General features: G+C 38.6%; 1 protein-coding gene across 10 annotated transcripts in view; it reads left to right on the top strand.

Moving 5' to 3' along the window:
- The window catches only part of ANO5 (anoctamin 5), a 58,694-nt gene that overhangs the window by 16,487 nt on the left and 26,997 nt on the right, over window positions 1–15,210 (top strand). For 4 of the 10 annotated variants that reach the window (XM_053944372.1, XM_053944373.1, XM_053944370.1 and 1 more), the window contains 2 exons: window positions 2,455–2,502; window positions 9,099–9,212. The exons of 1 other annotated variant lie outside the window; for it this stretch is intronic. In XM_053944372.1, the coding sequence (XP_053800347.1) occupies window positions 2,455–2,502; window positions 9,099–9,212 (162 nt within the window). The remainder of the gene's footprint in view (window positions 1–2,454; window positions 2,503–9,098; window positions 9,213–15,210) is intronic. 5 more of the 10 variants (XM_053944379.1, XM_053944374.1, XM_053944371.1 and 2 more) reach the window with 2 other exon arrangements.

Here is a 15,210-nt window from a genome sequence, read left to right as displayed (position 1 = left end):
GTTCATTTTTCAATTCAGACTGGTGGATCTTCAAGTAGAGAAACATAAAATACCATTGTTAATATTGCAAAGATGGACCAAATTGGTTTCAAAATCTAGAAAGAAGTAAAAAAATACTTCTTCCAAGTCTAACAGAAACACATGAGGGTTATTTTGGGGAGAGCCAGAGTGCGTTAAAGACTTAAGAGAGTGGATTCCAGAGTGAGAGGGACCAGCCCAACACTGCTGCCACCACTGCCAACCTTCTCAGTTTTCATCTCAACAAAGTTGGATTATTTGGGTTGATTCTTGTTTTGCATTTCATGTGTTACCAATGCTGGAGCTCCTTTGTGCTGTACACAGACTTTGGCATATCATGAAAAAGCAGTGTGTTTCTATCAGAGTGCTTGAAATGTGCAGGAGAAGGTATGAGCACCAGTTTAAAAATAGTTAATCCTAATTACTTGAGCTAATTAATTTCTGACTGTTATACTGAGCAGTGTAAGATCCCATGACTAACAGGAAAGCATTTAAGAGAATGCATAGGAAAGTACAAAGGCCTTTGCCAGCTGTGTGTCTTTACCTTACAGCTTTGTGTTTCACTAGATGTAGTAAAATTATGTCTGTGAGTGAAGCAGTGTGGGCAGTAAGGACCTGTGGGTGGCTAAAGCCTGTATTTCCATCTATCCATGGAGGAGGTGGTGAGCAGTGGGTGGGAGGAGTAGGGGATGGAGAGGCTGGATAAAAGCAGATGGAAGGGTACCAGGGTGGATGGAGGGGAATGTGTGCAGTGGAGAGGTCAGGAGCTGTAGGGCAGCATTGAAAAGCAAGGCTGTGCTTTCATTGGTGTTAAGTTTGTACAGTGCTTTCCATGGCAAGTATTTATGGTGTATAATTGGAGAAAATCTTCCCACTGAAGTGTCTCAGCCCTTAGTTCTCTACTAGAGTGCAAATTTTTCCAGTAGCATCAGTGACAGGAGGATTAGACCTGTAAACCCAGTTCAGACTATCTTACGGTAAGAGCACAGTGCAGCTATTTATAGTTGCACTATTTCTCGGGGGATTCCTTGCCAAAAACCAGATCAATCTTTCTGTTTATTTTACTGCATTCTGAAGAGGACATTTTTGACTTAATTAGATAAGCAAATACCCAGACATGGCATCATTCAAAAAGAATGTAAAGATGTGTGTATGTATTACTTGATGTGTAACCAGGACAGGAATGGACCTTAGTGATTCCTTGCAAGAAAAATTATAATAAAAGTGAAAAATATTATTTAAAAAATTATAGACAGTAATTTATGAAAATTGAATTTGGGGTAATAAACTTTCTGAAATTTTACAACTCTAAACCAGTAAATGGTTAAACCATAATAATAAAATGCTGTTAGTATTCTGCTTCTATTGAAAGTTAATTTAATTCCACAGAGAGCTATTGCGTTTTCATAATGGACTTGCAGTGTTTGGTTGCACTATTTAAATGTGTCTGAGGTTTATATTCAAAGCACACAAAAGCAAGACAGAAGTGTGGTAAGATACTGACTAACAGAATTAGATACAGAGAAACTGCTGAGGTATTCTAAGCCATTATTCATTCCAATAGCAGCAGCTGATCTCAAAACCCATCACTGCTGCAAGGCCACAGTGGTGGGCCAGGACCCCAGAGAGCTGGTGGCCATGTGTGTAGGATGGCTGTGCTCTGCAGAGGAGCTGCTCTTGGTGTTCCTGTCTGTCACACCTGTGTGGAGTCTGGCCTGAGGATGTTGCAGCAGCCTCCACACTAACATACAGGAAAACAGTGAGCCCCCAGCTCTTGTGCAATTAAAATTAGGGTAGGGCCTCACTGGGTGCGGATCAGAACTGGAAGCTGGGAAGCCCTTACTGGTCTCATTAGGTATAACTGCAATTACTGGTACCAATTTACCTTGTGTACACTGTGAGATTAAGGATTTGTCTCACTGCATTTGTTTCCTTTCAGTGTACACTGTATAATTGCAGTTTGTAGTTAAAAAATAGCCAAGTAAGGGGCAGCACATTTTTTTTTTTGAATGCCCAGTCGTCTATGCTGTGTACATTTTCTCTCTTTGGGATCAAAATAAATAAGAGTACTATTAACAGTTGTTCTTCAGTTTATAAATGGTAATCTGCACCAACTTGTTTAGCCTGTATTTTTTCTAATGGAAATTATGAGAAACACTGCTTAACTCTTATCAAAAATTGCAATTACTACTGCTTAAAAATCAGTATGGACCATGTAAAAGTTGGTACTGTAGGCTAGAGACCAACCTGCCCTGCAGAACAGAGGTTGGTTTAAGCTCTATCTCGACTGAAAGCACATGTATCACTTAGAAGAGCTTTTCAGCAACTTACACCGGGAAGCACACTGTTTCTTCTGAATTAGCCTTGACTTTTAAATCTGAATTAGCCTTTGCATCATTGCTAACGACATTGTTTTTCCCGTGATGCCACTGGCAGGGCCTAAACAGCACTGAGACTACTTTACTCATCCCTGAACATCAAGTGGTAAGCAGTAAGAAGTATTCATGCTTCCTTGCATGAATTTGTGTGGTGTCTTCTCTTACAGTATGCCAAAACGTCCCTCACCAGAAAATTTTCCAGTTTCAAGGATGCCATCCTTCTAAAACCAGTTTTTTCTAGTTGATAAAAATGAACATGGTTTTGCTTTTATTCCTAGAGATGACTTAAGAGATAAATTCAAATAAATCAAAAGGATAACAGACAAAATTGAAAAGTTGAGATTGGTGGAGAAAACTGGAAAGTTTGCTTTTTTTATCATTGTTTTGGTTTGATGGGATATAGGGTGTATTCTGACTCTGGTGTTATTAACAAACGTGGGATTCCTTTTTATCATGATGGCCTGAGGGTTCTGTGAGTCAGCATGATACTTTAAAATGTTTTAAAGAGCAAGAAACAAAGACTGACATCATTTGAAATATATTGCCTCTCTTTTTTATTGTAGTAAATAATAAGGAAAGGCTCAGGATAGCCACTTACTGAAATTCACAGACAAGATAACTATATAAATTCTCAAATATGTCAGAAAACTTAAAATAATCTTTATTGTTTTATGGAGAAAAAGTAAAAAAGTTGTTTAAAATAACTGAAGAAGTACATGCTGAGGTGTATTAAAACTGTCTGCTTGCTCACTTTGGGCTCTGGTGTCTTCCATTAACACGTACGCTCTCCTAGCTTACTTTTTATTTTTCTTGGTTCTGTTCTTGTTTAATGTATTCTTTTATCCTGAGAGGCTTTTTATGTGCATTTATATTTCAGTGCAAATACCTTGGTGTCTTAAACTGCTTTGAAATGCATGTTTTCAAGCTTTCAGATTTTAATGTGGTTCAGAATTGAAACATGAGTGAAGGTGAAAAAAGCATCATGTAGCAAGTTTTAGCTACAAGAAATACATGGGATTTTGTGTTTCTTTGAATGGGAAAGGCTATAGTTTGGTACTCAACCTTATAGCCTGCATGAAGTATAACTGGAAATTGGGATGGGTGGTGTTAAGAGTGTTAATACATGTCTTCAAAGTGAGTAAGCTCTTCAGTTGCATAGATTCCTTCAAGGAAGAATAATGATGAGAACTTCATGGGAAGGGTCTCTGGTAAAGTGGGAACAGAAATATGCCATTTTGATTTTCAGGAGAGTTACCTGTATATTTGTGTATGTTCTGTAAATGTATTTCCAGGAACATTTTACTTTTGGAAATATATTTCTATTACTTAGATATATATTTATAAAGTTATGTTTAAGTTCATATATTTGTATAAATATATATATTCATATTTAGCATAGCAGCACTTAAAGCCATGTGTTTTTCCTGTAGCATGTTTTAATTCAGTGAAAAGGAGGAGTATAGAAATATTCCGTGCAAACTGGGGATCTAAGTGAAGGTGATAACTTTGTTTTTAAGTCATTGAATGTTTCCTACCCTTTCAGTTATGGAGACATTTCTTGTATTTTGATTCAGCTTTCAAGCCTTATATTTTTGTCCATTTTTGTATTCTGAAAGTTTTTCTACCATAGATTGCTAATTCATAAATTACCTAGTTGTGTTTTAATGTAGTTCTTTGGGGTTTTTACACTGTCTGTTTTACATCTAACTTGCTGTGTGATTATCAAAGGTATGCAGTTAATAAAATAAATATTTTGTTTGCAGACTGTGTCTTTTAAGCCAGCAAAATGTTATAAATCAGTTTAATGTTGTAGTTTCAGGTAGTTTTTTTGCCTGGTAAGGTACAACTATGATAATGTAATTCCTTGATATGCTGATGGGGGATGATAAAAACCATTCCATGGTATTAATATAACATCTAGTCTTTCTTGTTAGTCACAGCCAGAGGTGCTTCCCTGTGCTGCAATTAATGGAACTAATGGGTTCCTCCATCTCTACTTGGTATTGGTTACTGCTTTGTTACTGAAAATGCTGCTCTAAGCCACCTTCCCACAAAAAAGATACAAGATACAAAAGCAGAAGGGGAAGGGTGCTCTGGTCAACCTGCAGTCCCCACTCTGTGGGGTTGGACACTTGGGAAACCTTAAGGTCCCAGGCACTGGATTTGGGAAGGGTGTTTCTGAACATAAGGAACTTGCAGTTTTCTGGCTGAATAATAATCCGAGAAGTATTGTTCTAGGACAAGTTTCCCTGTCTTTGAGGTGTGTGCCTAGAGCGGGCTGGGATATTTAGTAGCAGAGTGTATTTGGAGGAAGCTCCTGCCAAGGTGAGGGCTGTGCTAAGTGACCTGAAAGGATACATCTCCTGTTGGATGGGATAACCAGAAATAGAAATCCCTCAAAGTCCTATAAAAACACACAGGATGAAATAATTCAGGTATAATCTGCAAAGCATATTTGTGTTTTGGGTTCTGTAATATCACTAACCCATCATGGGTCGCTGCGCACACTGCCCAAGGCCCACTGTCAGTGTGCCAGGGGGGCAAGTGAGGCCACAGAGGCATTTAGAAGGGTGCCTGTGGCTCAGCTTCAGCCCGCAGTCGTTCCTCTGAAGCACTCTCTGTGCCAGTGTTGGTGGTTACTGCCACTTCCAGCAGCTGCTTTACCTCTCTAGCTCCCTGTGCCCGACTGTTTGCCTTGGCCCTGGAGAAGTGTCTCAGAGGCACCTGTGGAGTGGGGCAGCCAAGGACTCCTCAGCAAGCATTCAGGAGCGCTGAATGGCAAGTCTGGGTGGATCTGGATGTCACGTGGGGTTGCCAGCCAGCATTTACACACCGTGCCCAAGCCAGTCTGGGCAGAACGGACCATGGGCTCTTACATTCTTACTTCATCTTGAGCTGTGCTTTGTTTCCTTGCTGACATCTTGGTCTCTCCTGTCACCTGTCCTGTTGAGTCAGGGTTTCCTACTGCAGGGCTTTGGATTGTGTCTGAGGTGAGTATTGCAAGCCTAGGTACTTGGAGGGTTGTTTGGTTGGACATGGTCCAATACTCCAGCCTCTGCTGGGTGTCTAGAGAGAAAGCATCAAATATAGAATAACTATAACTCTTGATATAACACCATATGAATCCTGTTAGTTTGCACTTAAGCCACATGAAAAAAAAAATTATCTCTTCATGATAGACCATTACAGCATTCAATTAGCACATGTGTCTGCAAGCTGAGTGGTCACAGTTCTTAGAGAGATAACTAGACTAATGAGTCTGGAAAGCTATTACAGGATAACAGGAGGGCATTGTTTGTGTTTTGAACAGGTGGGTTTTGGAACTTGCTTTGTAGTTGATGGATTTATTCGACATTTTGAAAGCCATGGTAATTGCTGAATGTTTGCAGTAATGTGATTGCATAGGATCCTACAGTGAACTTGGATTGGAAGGGACCTCTGGATGGCTGACCTCCTACTCAAGGCAGTGCTGGCTTCAAACGTAGATCAGGTTGCACAGTCAGTGCAGATCAGTCCTGGCCTAGCATAATCAGGCTGTGTTATCTCTGAGGATGGAGATTAGCAGTACACTCTGTTGTACCCATTCCCACTCAACCCACAGCCTCTCATCCAGTAGGAATTTCTCCTGTTATGACTTGTGGTTGTTGCTTCTGGAGTTTTCACCATATGCCTCAGGGCCCCATCTCTTCTGTAGTTCCACACTGGGTGTAACTTAATGAGTAAAAAGCTTCAGCTTGCTATCTGTACTGTTTTGGGAAGGTTTAATTTGGTTACTTGTGTTGCAGGAAGAAGACATTTCAGGATGTTTTCTGTGATGAGGTGTACCTTCATTTAATGACTGCAGGTTGTTGAGGATCACTAACTGCATTTATGCCATTCTGGAAAGAGCTGTTAAGAAATAAGATGTACAGATGTTTAATGATTCACTGATAGAATCAATGCAAATTACAAACTTTTTATATACATTAAATTTGTAGGCACACATGTATGCACAAACCTTCGTGAATGTGCAAGACTGATCTTGTTCTCCTTGTGAAATCCAAATGCAGCAAAATGGAAAGGAATAATTTATGGGTTAATAAGCAGGCCTGTCACTATCCACAATGAATAATCCTATGTCTCAAAGGATAATCCCCAGAAAGAGAAAGAAGTGATAAGTATTCCCCTTCTAAAAGGAGATCTGACAATGACTACTGCATCTTTTTAAATTGGTAGTCAGACCTTTAATTGCTGAGGATTCTGATACATCTTAGAAAACGACCAAATTTTGATGGCAGTAAAGATAAAATACTTCTTCAGTTGTATTGAATAATCTAATTATAACTATGCAACCCAAACAATTTGGGGTGCTCTTTTGGCAGGAGCTTTTTTTTTTTTTTTGAAGTAAATATTGCTTATTGTTTTATTTCTTCTTTGTGTATATGAATTTAGTGCACTAGAACAATTTCTGTGCTTGTGAAGTCACTGTCTTTTTTAAATCAGTGGTTGGGACAATTGCTAACATTGTAAGTTGTTAGAATGCACTTTGGGGTTTACTTATTGTAATGCTGAATAATTACAGTACTGTTGATTCTATACAGATGTTAGCGTGGTTCTATGCACTGTTTTAACTTGATTAACTTAGTATCTGAACTTGCAGTTTGCATGTAGTTGCAATTATATTTGCAAAGAAAGACCTAAACCTCTAAGTAAAAATAGAATAGAAAAATGCTTTTTCTTTTTGGCTTTTGGATTTCATGATTTTTGTGAACCATTTAATCATGAAAGATGATGTTCTGCATTTGGAAGCAAAAGCATTTCTGAGGTAGCTGTCCTGATTTCAGCCATACAAAGTAGTCTAATTGATCTGCTGTAGCTATTTCTCAAGAAATATATAAAAACCTTAACAGAATTGCTGAAGAGGAAAGGCAAAGAACAGATGGCAGCATTTTCAGGAAATAATTTCTTTTAGCTTTTTTTGTGCTGCATTGATTTGTAACAGAGTTTTGTACCTCCCCAAGGGCTAGGATCAGAACACAGGAGTTCTCGATAACGCATGGCTGCCTCAAGTGTCTAATTTCAGCAGTTACTAGTGTGTCTGATGAAGATGCATAAAGTTGTGCACCAATAGGATTTTCAATTATTTTTATTTAATTTCAGCCTATTTAAAGATAAACACATGAATTATGTGGCTATTATTGCTTGTAATTTTGTCAGCTCTGGAATTACATGCTTGGCATTTGTTGTTTTATGTCCCAGTTGGTCCAACCAAACACGAGCATTACAGAAACATGCGTGCACTATGCATGAGCCAGTGTTTTGGTACCTTTGCTCTACACTCAAAACCACTTTCTTACTACTCTTTTTAAAATCTGCTGAAGTATCCAAATGATAGCAAGTAGTACTATAGAAATCATTATCTTAAAACATTTTTACTGTCCAAACGGGTTTCCAACCCAGCTTTGCCTTTAATAAAAAAGACATGATAGTCATATTATTTGTGGATGCTTGTGTTTTTCTGATGTTTGGAGGCTTTTCCTAGCTTTAAAGGACATGGATTTCTTGCTCACTGTAGTTGGGGTGTACGTGCTTGAAGCAGTTCGTTCTTGGAGAGAAACAGTGGGCCTGCTAACTACTTGTTGGTTATTCCAGCAGAGTGGAAGGAAGTATAATCTGTTCCTGAAGCGACGTCTCAGGGTAAAGCAGTGATCAGTGCTATTGCAAGTGGTTTGGATGCTGCAGTAATAACATGCTTCACTGTGTGGCGCCTTCTGTTAACTGGTAGCAAGGTTCACAGTTACAAATAAATATCCTGTGCTTTCTCAGGGAACACATGCTTCCTTGCATGGTATGAGAGAGAAAAAATAGAGACATAATGCTCTGTTTTGTTCCTACTCTAATAAAATAAAACCCCAATTCAGCCCTATACAAATACACTTTTGCTGATAGGTTGAAAAAGTAACAACAACCTTCCTCAGCACAGAGATACATTTAAACTAGAATATTCACTTCCTTGGAAAGCACTTTGCTGTATGTCTTGTATGTGATTTGATAGAGCTGAATATTGGTATGATAACAAACCATATTACCTAATGAGTTAACTTCCCTAGGAGAGTGAGGTTACAGGCTTTTATTTGCCTAACATTAATTACTGTGGCCTGTTAGTGAAAAAGGTGGATGTTGTTACTAGGACATTCTAGCATGTTGGTAAATTAAAATATGACCTTTAATAGATCAATTGGAATACTAATTACTCTGTTACATTGATATCTTTTATTAGGTGTATTTTTCCTCATGAAAGTAAATACTCAATGTTGAAACATCACCTCTGTATTTTTGTGAGCTGTATTTATGTATGGTCATTGCTGGGACATATGTCTCTGTGGTGATTGATGTAGTGAATGTTATTATGTAGAGGAAAATGCATGGAGTTTACATTTTGCTACCTGCTTCAAGTATTCACAAGTATTGCTACACTAACATATATATATATATTTATTTTTCCTGTACCAGTTATTTACATGTAATGCTTGTGGACATATGCAGTTAATTTTGAAATTACTTAAACTAGATGTAGCCCTTGGTAAAACATGCCCAAATATATCTTCAGCTGTAAAGAAACTGAAGAACTGTGTTAATATGGGGGAACTTTTTTGCCTTTTGTGATATTTTAGAGAAGCAGCAGTGCTTTTTCTTTTATTCATATGCCTGTATTTTCTACAGATTGATAAAAGACATCAAAGCAAAGATTCTATTTTCTTCAGGGATGGTGTCAGGAGAATTGATTTTGTTCTCTCCTATGTGGATGATCTTAATAAGGAATGGGAAAAAAAGTTGGTAAGTGTGTCTTTTTGAAGCCCTCTTAATTTTTATTTATAATAAGATGAATATCAGTTACTAACCCTTTCAGATCACTAGACTCATCTGGAATAGAATTTGCCAAAAAAATCTATAGCAATTCCATATATGAACATTTCTGTGTAATTTACTGTTGTTTGTCAGGATCCATTTTATTAGATTCTTGTGTCTATGTTTATTGAATTGATCACTCTTCATTACTTATGCTGAGCAATATATTATACAGTGGAGCAAAGCAATCCAAATTATTTTGCTTCTTCATTTAACAGTCTAGCTAAGACTTTGGAGAAATATTTGTAAATACTCGCACCTGTAAATACTTTCAAATGAAGGAGGATTATTCTTCTAAATAAGCAGATGTCATCCAAACAAGATTTAACAATGACTAATTTTTCATACCCTTTGACTGTAGTTAGAGGAGAAATAGATTCTTAGCTCCAAGACTCAATGCAGTTTTCCTTTCATACTTTTGAGACTCTTTTCTTAAAATATACTCTGAGTAACACGAACACAGCATGTTTTCCTGGAGCTTTTCCCTGTGTTTGACCCACTGTCTACATATGCATGTTCATTCTTCTAGAAGAATATTTAAAGTGGCTTTGAGAAGACCCCTCCTATGTAACAGAGCACAAAAACAAACTTTCTCTAAAATTCCAGTTAGTGATTATCCTTGAACTTGCCAGCAAGACCCAGTTGCCTGAATGGTAATAATAGGCCAGATGGAATCAGTTAATGACACCTGTTTGTTACATGCTCACACTGACACATGAGGTCTCACTTGGCTAACATAAATTCAAGCTATATAAAAAATCCAGTACAATGAGAGGCAATCAAGACAACAAATTTTATATAAAGCACAATATTTAAAAAAATAAGGATTTAAATTTGTTTTTTTCTCTGTATTCGCTACCTTCTTTCAGAGTCAGAAGAGGTTACATTTACAAACTAGTCTCTCCACTATATAATTCCAAAGTATATTCATGATCAAAAAAAAATGTAAAAAGGAGAGAGACACTAAAAAATTACATTCTCAAGTAATCTTATTATTCTGAAAAATAAGGATATCTAAAAAAAAACCAATTACACCAATGCTTATGACAAAATCACGATCAAAACTATTGGTCTTTGAAGCAAAGAACAGTTACAATCTTTATCTTGTAATATTGAAGTATTTAATAATTAAAAATTCAAATTTTCTTTGGAAAAATACTGCGAGATTAGGCTGTTAAAAAAATTGCATATTGCTTTCATTCTTTTATGAAGAAAATACTGTTTTCATTAAAAACTTCTGCTGCCTGTCCTTGCATCCAAATACAATCCAGCATAGAACACAGCCCCTCTATACTACTCCTATTACGTTAAAAAAATCCAAAAATGTGTCATGTCTCTGTTTGATGCTTTTCCCAGATTAAGCATCTCAGTCAGCTTTGCTCAGCTAGCCACATTGCAAAGATTTTCTTGGGAGACCAGGTTATTTGATAACTGTGATACCATAGGTTTATATACAAGCATACTTTTTCAAACTCACCCTGACTCTTTGTCAGGCTGTAGTCCTTGCTAGATGCCTTCTTCTCCCCTGAAGCAAAATGCATTTCAAAAAGGAAGAGAGGCCACTCAATGTAGGGAGAAGAAAGATACCCATACAAAATTTGTCAAAGCAACTCTTAAACTTTCCCATTAGTCATACTTGAATTATTTAAAATGAGGGAAGAAATGCATACTATTTAGGTTATGTTTCGGGTGGGAAGGAAAATGAGTCAGATGATCAGTCTAGGCACTCACTCATGTTGTGTGCAGCAGTTTCTTTCTCATTGATTTATGGCTCATTAGGAGGTTGTAGGAATCTTTGCCAGACCAGAGTCCATGTCCATGGGTGTCATTATTGACTGAAGGATTCACATGGGAAAAAGCCCATGTGTTAGTAGCTAATATTGCCCTTCCTCTTTGACATAAAAATGCACTTCCTAGGAGAATATCTCAGTCTTTCAAAAGGCCTAAACATCCACATTAAGTCTTGTGATATTTAATTCTGTGTATGGCTGTTCTTTGCAAAAGAGTTTATGGCCTCATGGAGGAAGGTCAGTGGCCCTGTAGATAAACTCTGTGGTCACTGGACAAACAGTCATGGAGATACCAATTTCTTTACACAGTTCATGGGACATCTGCATATGCCCTACAATTATGTTCACCATAGATCTTTATGCAATTAGTATGTCCATAAATTAGTGCAGACTTCTTAGCATACAAGTTCTGTGCTATTGTCTTTGTGGTAACAAGATTTAAATATTGATGAACTGCAGCCTCTGGAATTTGTCTGATATACACTGTACTTGCTATTGTACAGTTACCATAGAAAGAAATGTTTCTTTTATGGTAGTACAAAGATGCAGTAAAATGGAACAGCTAAGAATAGAAGTGTTTATATGAGGAGAATAACAGTTGTGACAAATGGTTTTGTTTCCTAGTCTCAAGGAAACACCTTTATTCTGCATTTCTAAGAATGGGATAAATATCTTCTTTGTGTGTTTCAGCATATCCCTGATACAGATGTAAGAGACAGAATTTTCATCTTCTCCCTTAGTTTCACGCAGAACGACTTTTAACTTTTTGTTATTCCCAGATACATTCCAGCTTCAACTGGAATGCTGTTCTGAATTTGCCTTCAGCTGTTTTGAACTTGCCTTCTATAAGCTACATTAATAGATCCAAACCACAAAGGTCTCTGAATAAAAATTAGGATTCCAACTTTTTGAGACAATATTATTCCTTAAAGCCTCCAGCAGATGTGGAAATATTTTACCACCATATGAAATGTATGTGAACACGAAAAAATAATAGAATTTATAAAAATATCTAACAAAGTATTGATGTATGACCACAACATAGTCTTTATTGTCCATAAGTATATTTTTTCAGAAGAACTACAGAGCATTAGGACTCCTAGATCTCTGTGCAAAGTAACTCCACCCCTGTGTTGACTGGAAGCAAAGTCTCTCTGTCCCCAGTGGGGTACAGAGATAAAGAAGGAAATTTTATTGAGTTCCTTTCCCAGTTTTCATCATCTCCGACAGAATCTTCTGCTTTCTTAGAGGTACCAGCCAGGCCAGAGTTAGGGAGCCACGGGCAGCAAGTATCAGATGCTTGTTGCTGCTGTTAGCCCTGTTAGCAGCTGCACCCCCAGGTCTGCAGGAGTGGCTGAAGGCTGGGCTCAGTCTGAGCTCAGACCACACCACACAGCTTTGCAGAAGTTTGGCTGGTAGTTGCAGAAGGAATCACAGCATACCCTGCGTTGGAAGGGACCCCCAACAAGCAAGTTCAATGAGTCAGCAGTGCCCTGGCAGCCAGGAGGGCCAGCCCGGTCTTAGGGGGGGCATCAGGCACAGCATCACCAGCCAGGCAAGGGAGGGATTGTCCTGCTCTGCTCTGAGCTGGGGCAGTGTCACCTTGAGTTCTGTGTGTGATTTTGGGCACCACAATATAAAAAAAGACTGAGGTTGAGAGACTGTCCAAAAGAGGGCCATGGGGCTGGTGAGGGGCCTTGAGGGGAAGCCTTATGAGAGGCAGCTGAGGGCATTTGGTTTGTTCAGCCTGGAGGAGAGGAGACTGAGGGGAACCCCATCACAGTGTACAATTTTCTTGTGAGGGGAAGAGGAGGGAGAACTACCAGTCTCTTCTCTCTGAGACCAGTGAGTGACAGGACTCAAAGGAATGGCATGAAGCTGAGTCAGGGGAGGTTTAGGTTGGGTGTTAGGAACTAAAGGTTTTTTACCCAGGGGCACTGGAACAGGCTCCCCAGGGCACTGGTCACAGCACCAAGCCTGACAGGGTTCAAGAAGCATTTGCACAACACTTTTAGGCACACAGTGTGACTCTTGGAGTGTCTTGTGCAGAGCCAGGAATTCATAGAGTTAAAGAATCACAGAATATGCTGAGTCAGAATGGACCCACCAGGACTTGGACCTGCATTGTTACCAGTTGTTGTAACAGCATTGTTATCACAATTGAGTTTGTAGAAGTTATCTCTCTTCCCTAGGTACCTGATTATGCAGTGTTTATAATAGTATTGCTGGGCATAATAGTACTGCTGGACTTTGGACTTTAATCTTAGTTGGGATGGTTCATTGCAGCCCAACACGTTAGATGATAATGCTTATCCCACATTATGTGAGATATACACATAATATGGTGGATGTGATGACTTACAGAGCTTCCCTCGTGCCTCTTTGACTGCAGATTGGCATCTAAAGCAGAGTCAGAAATATATGCACCAGGGATAGTTTATTAGGTTCGGGGCAGTAAGCTTAAAATTCTAAGTGCACATTAAAAACAACCAGCTCTGGTCCAAGGATGCATTTTGTCCATTTTAAGCCTTTGATGGTGACAGGAAGAAATCCAGTGTGTGACAAGAAAAGGGAGAGGATTTTTTTTTTCCCAGCAGATTGATTTCCTTTTAAAAATGTTTTTCCCATTAACTGGAAAGTATAGTATATTGCATGGGTTTCAGGAGGGGGCTTGTGGGAGAAAAGCAAGGTGGTAAAAAGAGCATAATTTCTATTACAGCACTGCAGTTCGTCACACTTCAGTGTATTGTAAGGAAAGATAATTAAGATGGAGCCAGACCCTTTGGCTCTGTCTGCTCTGGAGCTGCACAGCTGGAGAGAAACTGGCTGGTGTCTGGTGGCAGAGAAGCCTCTGATGTGACTTGCTTGGCTCTCTTCCAGTGTTTGCTGGAGAAAGAATACACACCAGTGTGCTTTGGTAGGAGAAAAGGTAATCCAGAGTAGCATATAGCTTTGGATACTAGGCTTGAATGTCAGCTTTTCTGTAGCATCATAACATACATTCTTAGGTCACCTTTTATTTGTGGTGTTCTCTGATTGTCATGTCAGCAGCCCAGAGTTCTCTGACATGTTTATACAGTTGCATTTAGGCAGGTTTGTGGGAAAAATAGTGCATGGAATTGCTTTTGCCCCCAGCAGGTGCTAGAACTCAGGAGTTATCCTATTTGTAAGTTTATATAGTCCAGTGTCTAATTTAATATCTAGTAATATTTGGCAAAATCAGATGTGACACATAAAAATGAGTGGCCACTAACACAGGAAAACATCTGAGGGCTATGAAAGCTATTCTTCAATCTGCATTCATTTGTCTGAGTAGGTTATGCAAACTGAAATGCAAAAGTGGTGGTCTACTCCTCACTGACATGCAGGAAAAGAAAACTGGCTGAAAATTATCATGTTTTGGGGTTTTTTAAGTATGTTTGAAAACTGTAATTTAAGACTTTTCAGTAGAAGAAACATTAGCATGGCAGGGGTTAGTTAGGAATAAAGTTGTGGTCTAGCTTGTGCATTTTGAAGAGAGTAGAGCTCAATATTTGGCTTAATTTATTGTTATTCTGGCAGTTCTTCAGCAAATTTTATATAATTAAGAGGAAATTAATACAGTCTCTCAATAGGAGCAAAAATTATACAGAGAGGGAGAGGAAGAAAATGTTCTTGCCTAAAGACACGACTTAGGAATTACTTTGCAAAAAGAAGAGTTCAAGAAGAATATCAAGCTCACACAAGTCATGCAGCCACCAAACAGTGCCATGGGCAGGGTTGTTATCTCTGCATGAAGTCCATGCTGACTTTATGCAAGCTAAGCACATGCAGGGATTTGTTGGTCTTAGCAGTGATGTTTGTGAAATACTGTTTGAATTGTCTGTAATCAGTACTTGAATGTCTGTATCGGGCATAATTGTATAAATAAATATGCAAAATAAATAGGTGAGGTAAATAGACAAAGCTGTAAGCACTCAGAAGCTGTAAGCTTCCGGAATTTTTCTTTTCATCTTTCTCTTGGAAATGTAGCTAAACTTAAACACACCCCACACACCAGCCTCCTGAAGTCAGAAGTGCTCAAGACACAAGACATCAGTTGCTTCTCTGATGACCCAGATAGCCCAGAACAAGCCTTTTCCTACCCAGTGGGTGCC

The sequence above is a fragment of the Vidua chalybeata genome, chromosome 6, assembly GCF_026979565.1.
Source record: "Vidua chalybeata isolate OUT-0048 chromosome 6, bVidCha1 merged haplotype, whole genome shotgun sequence".
Lineage (NCBI taxonomy): Eukaryota > Metazoa > Chordata > Aves > Passeriformes > Viduidae > Vidua > Vidua chalybeata.
This window is presented reverse-complemented; position numbering and strand designations above follow the sequence as displayed.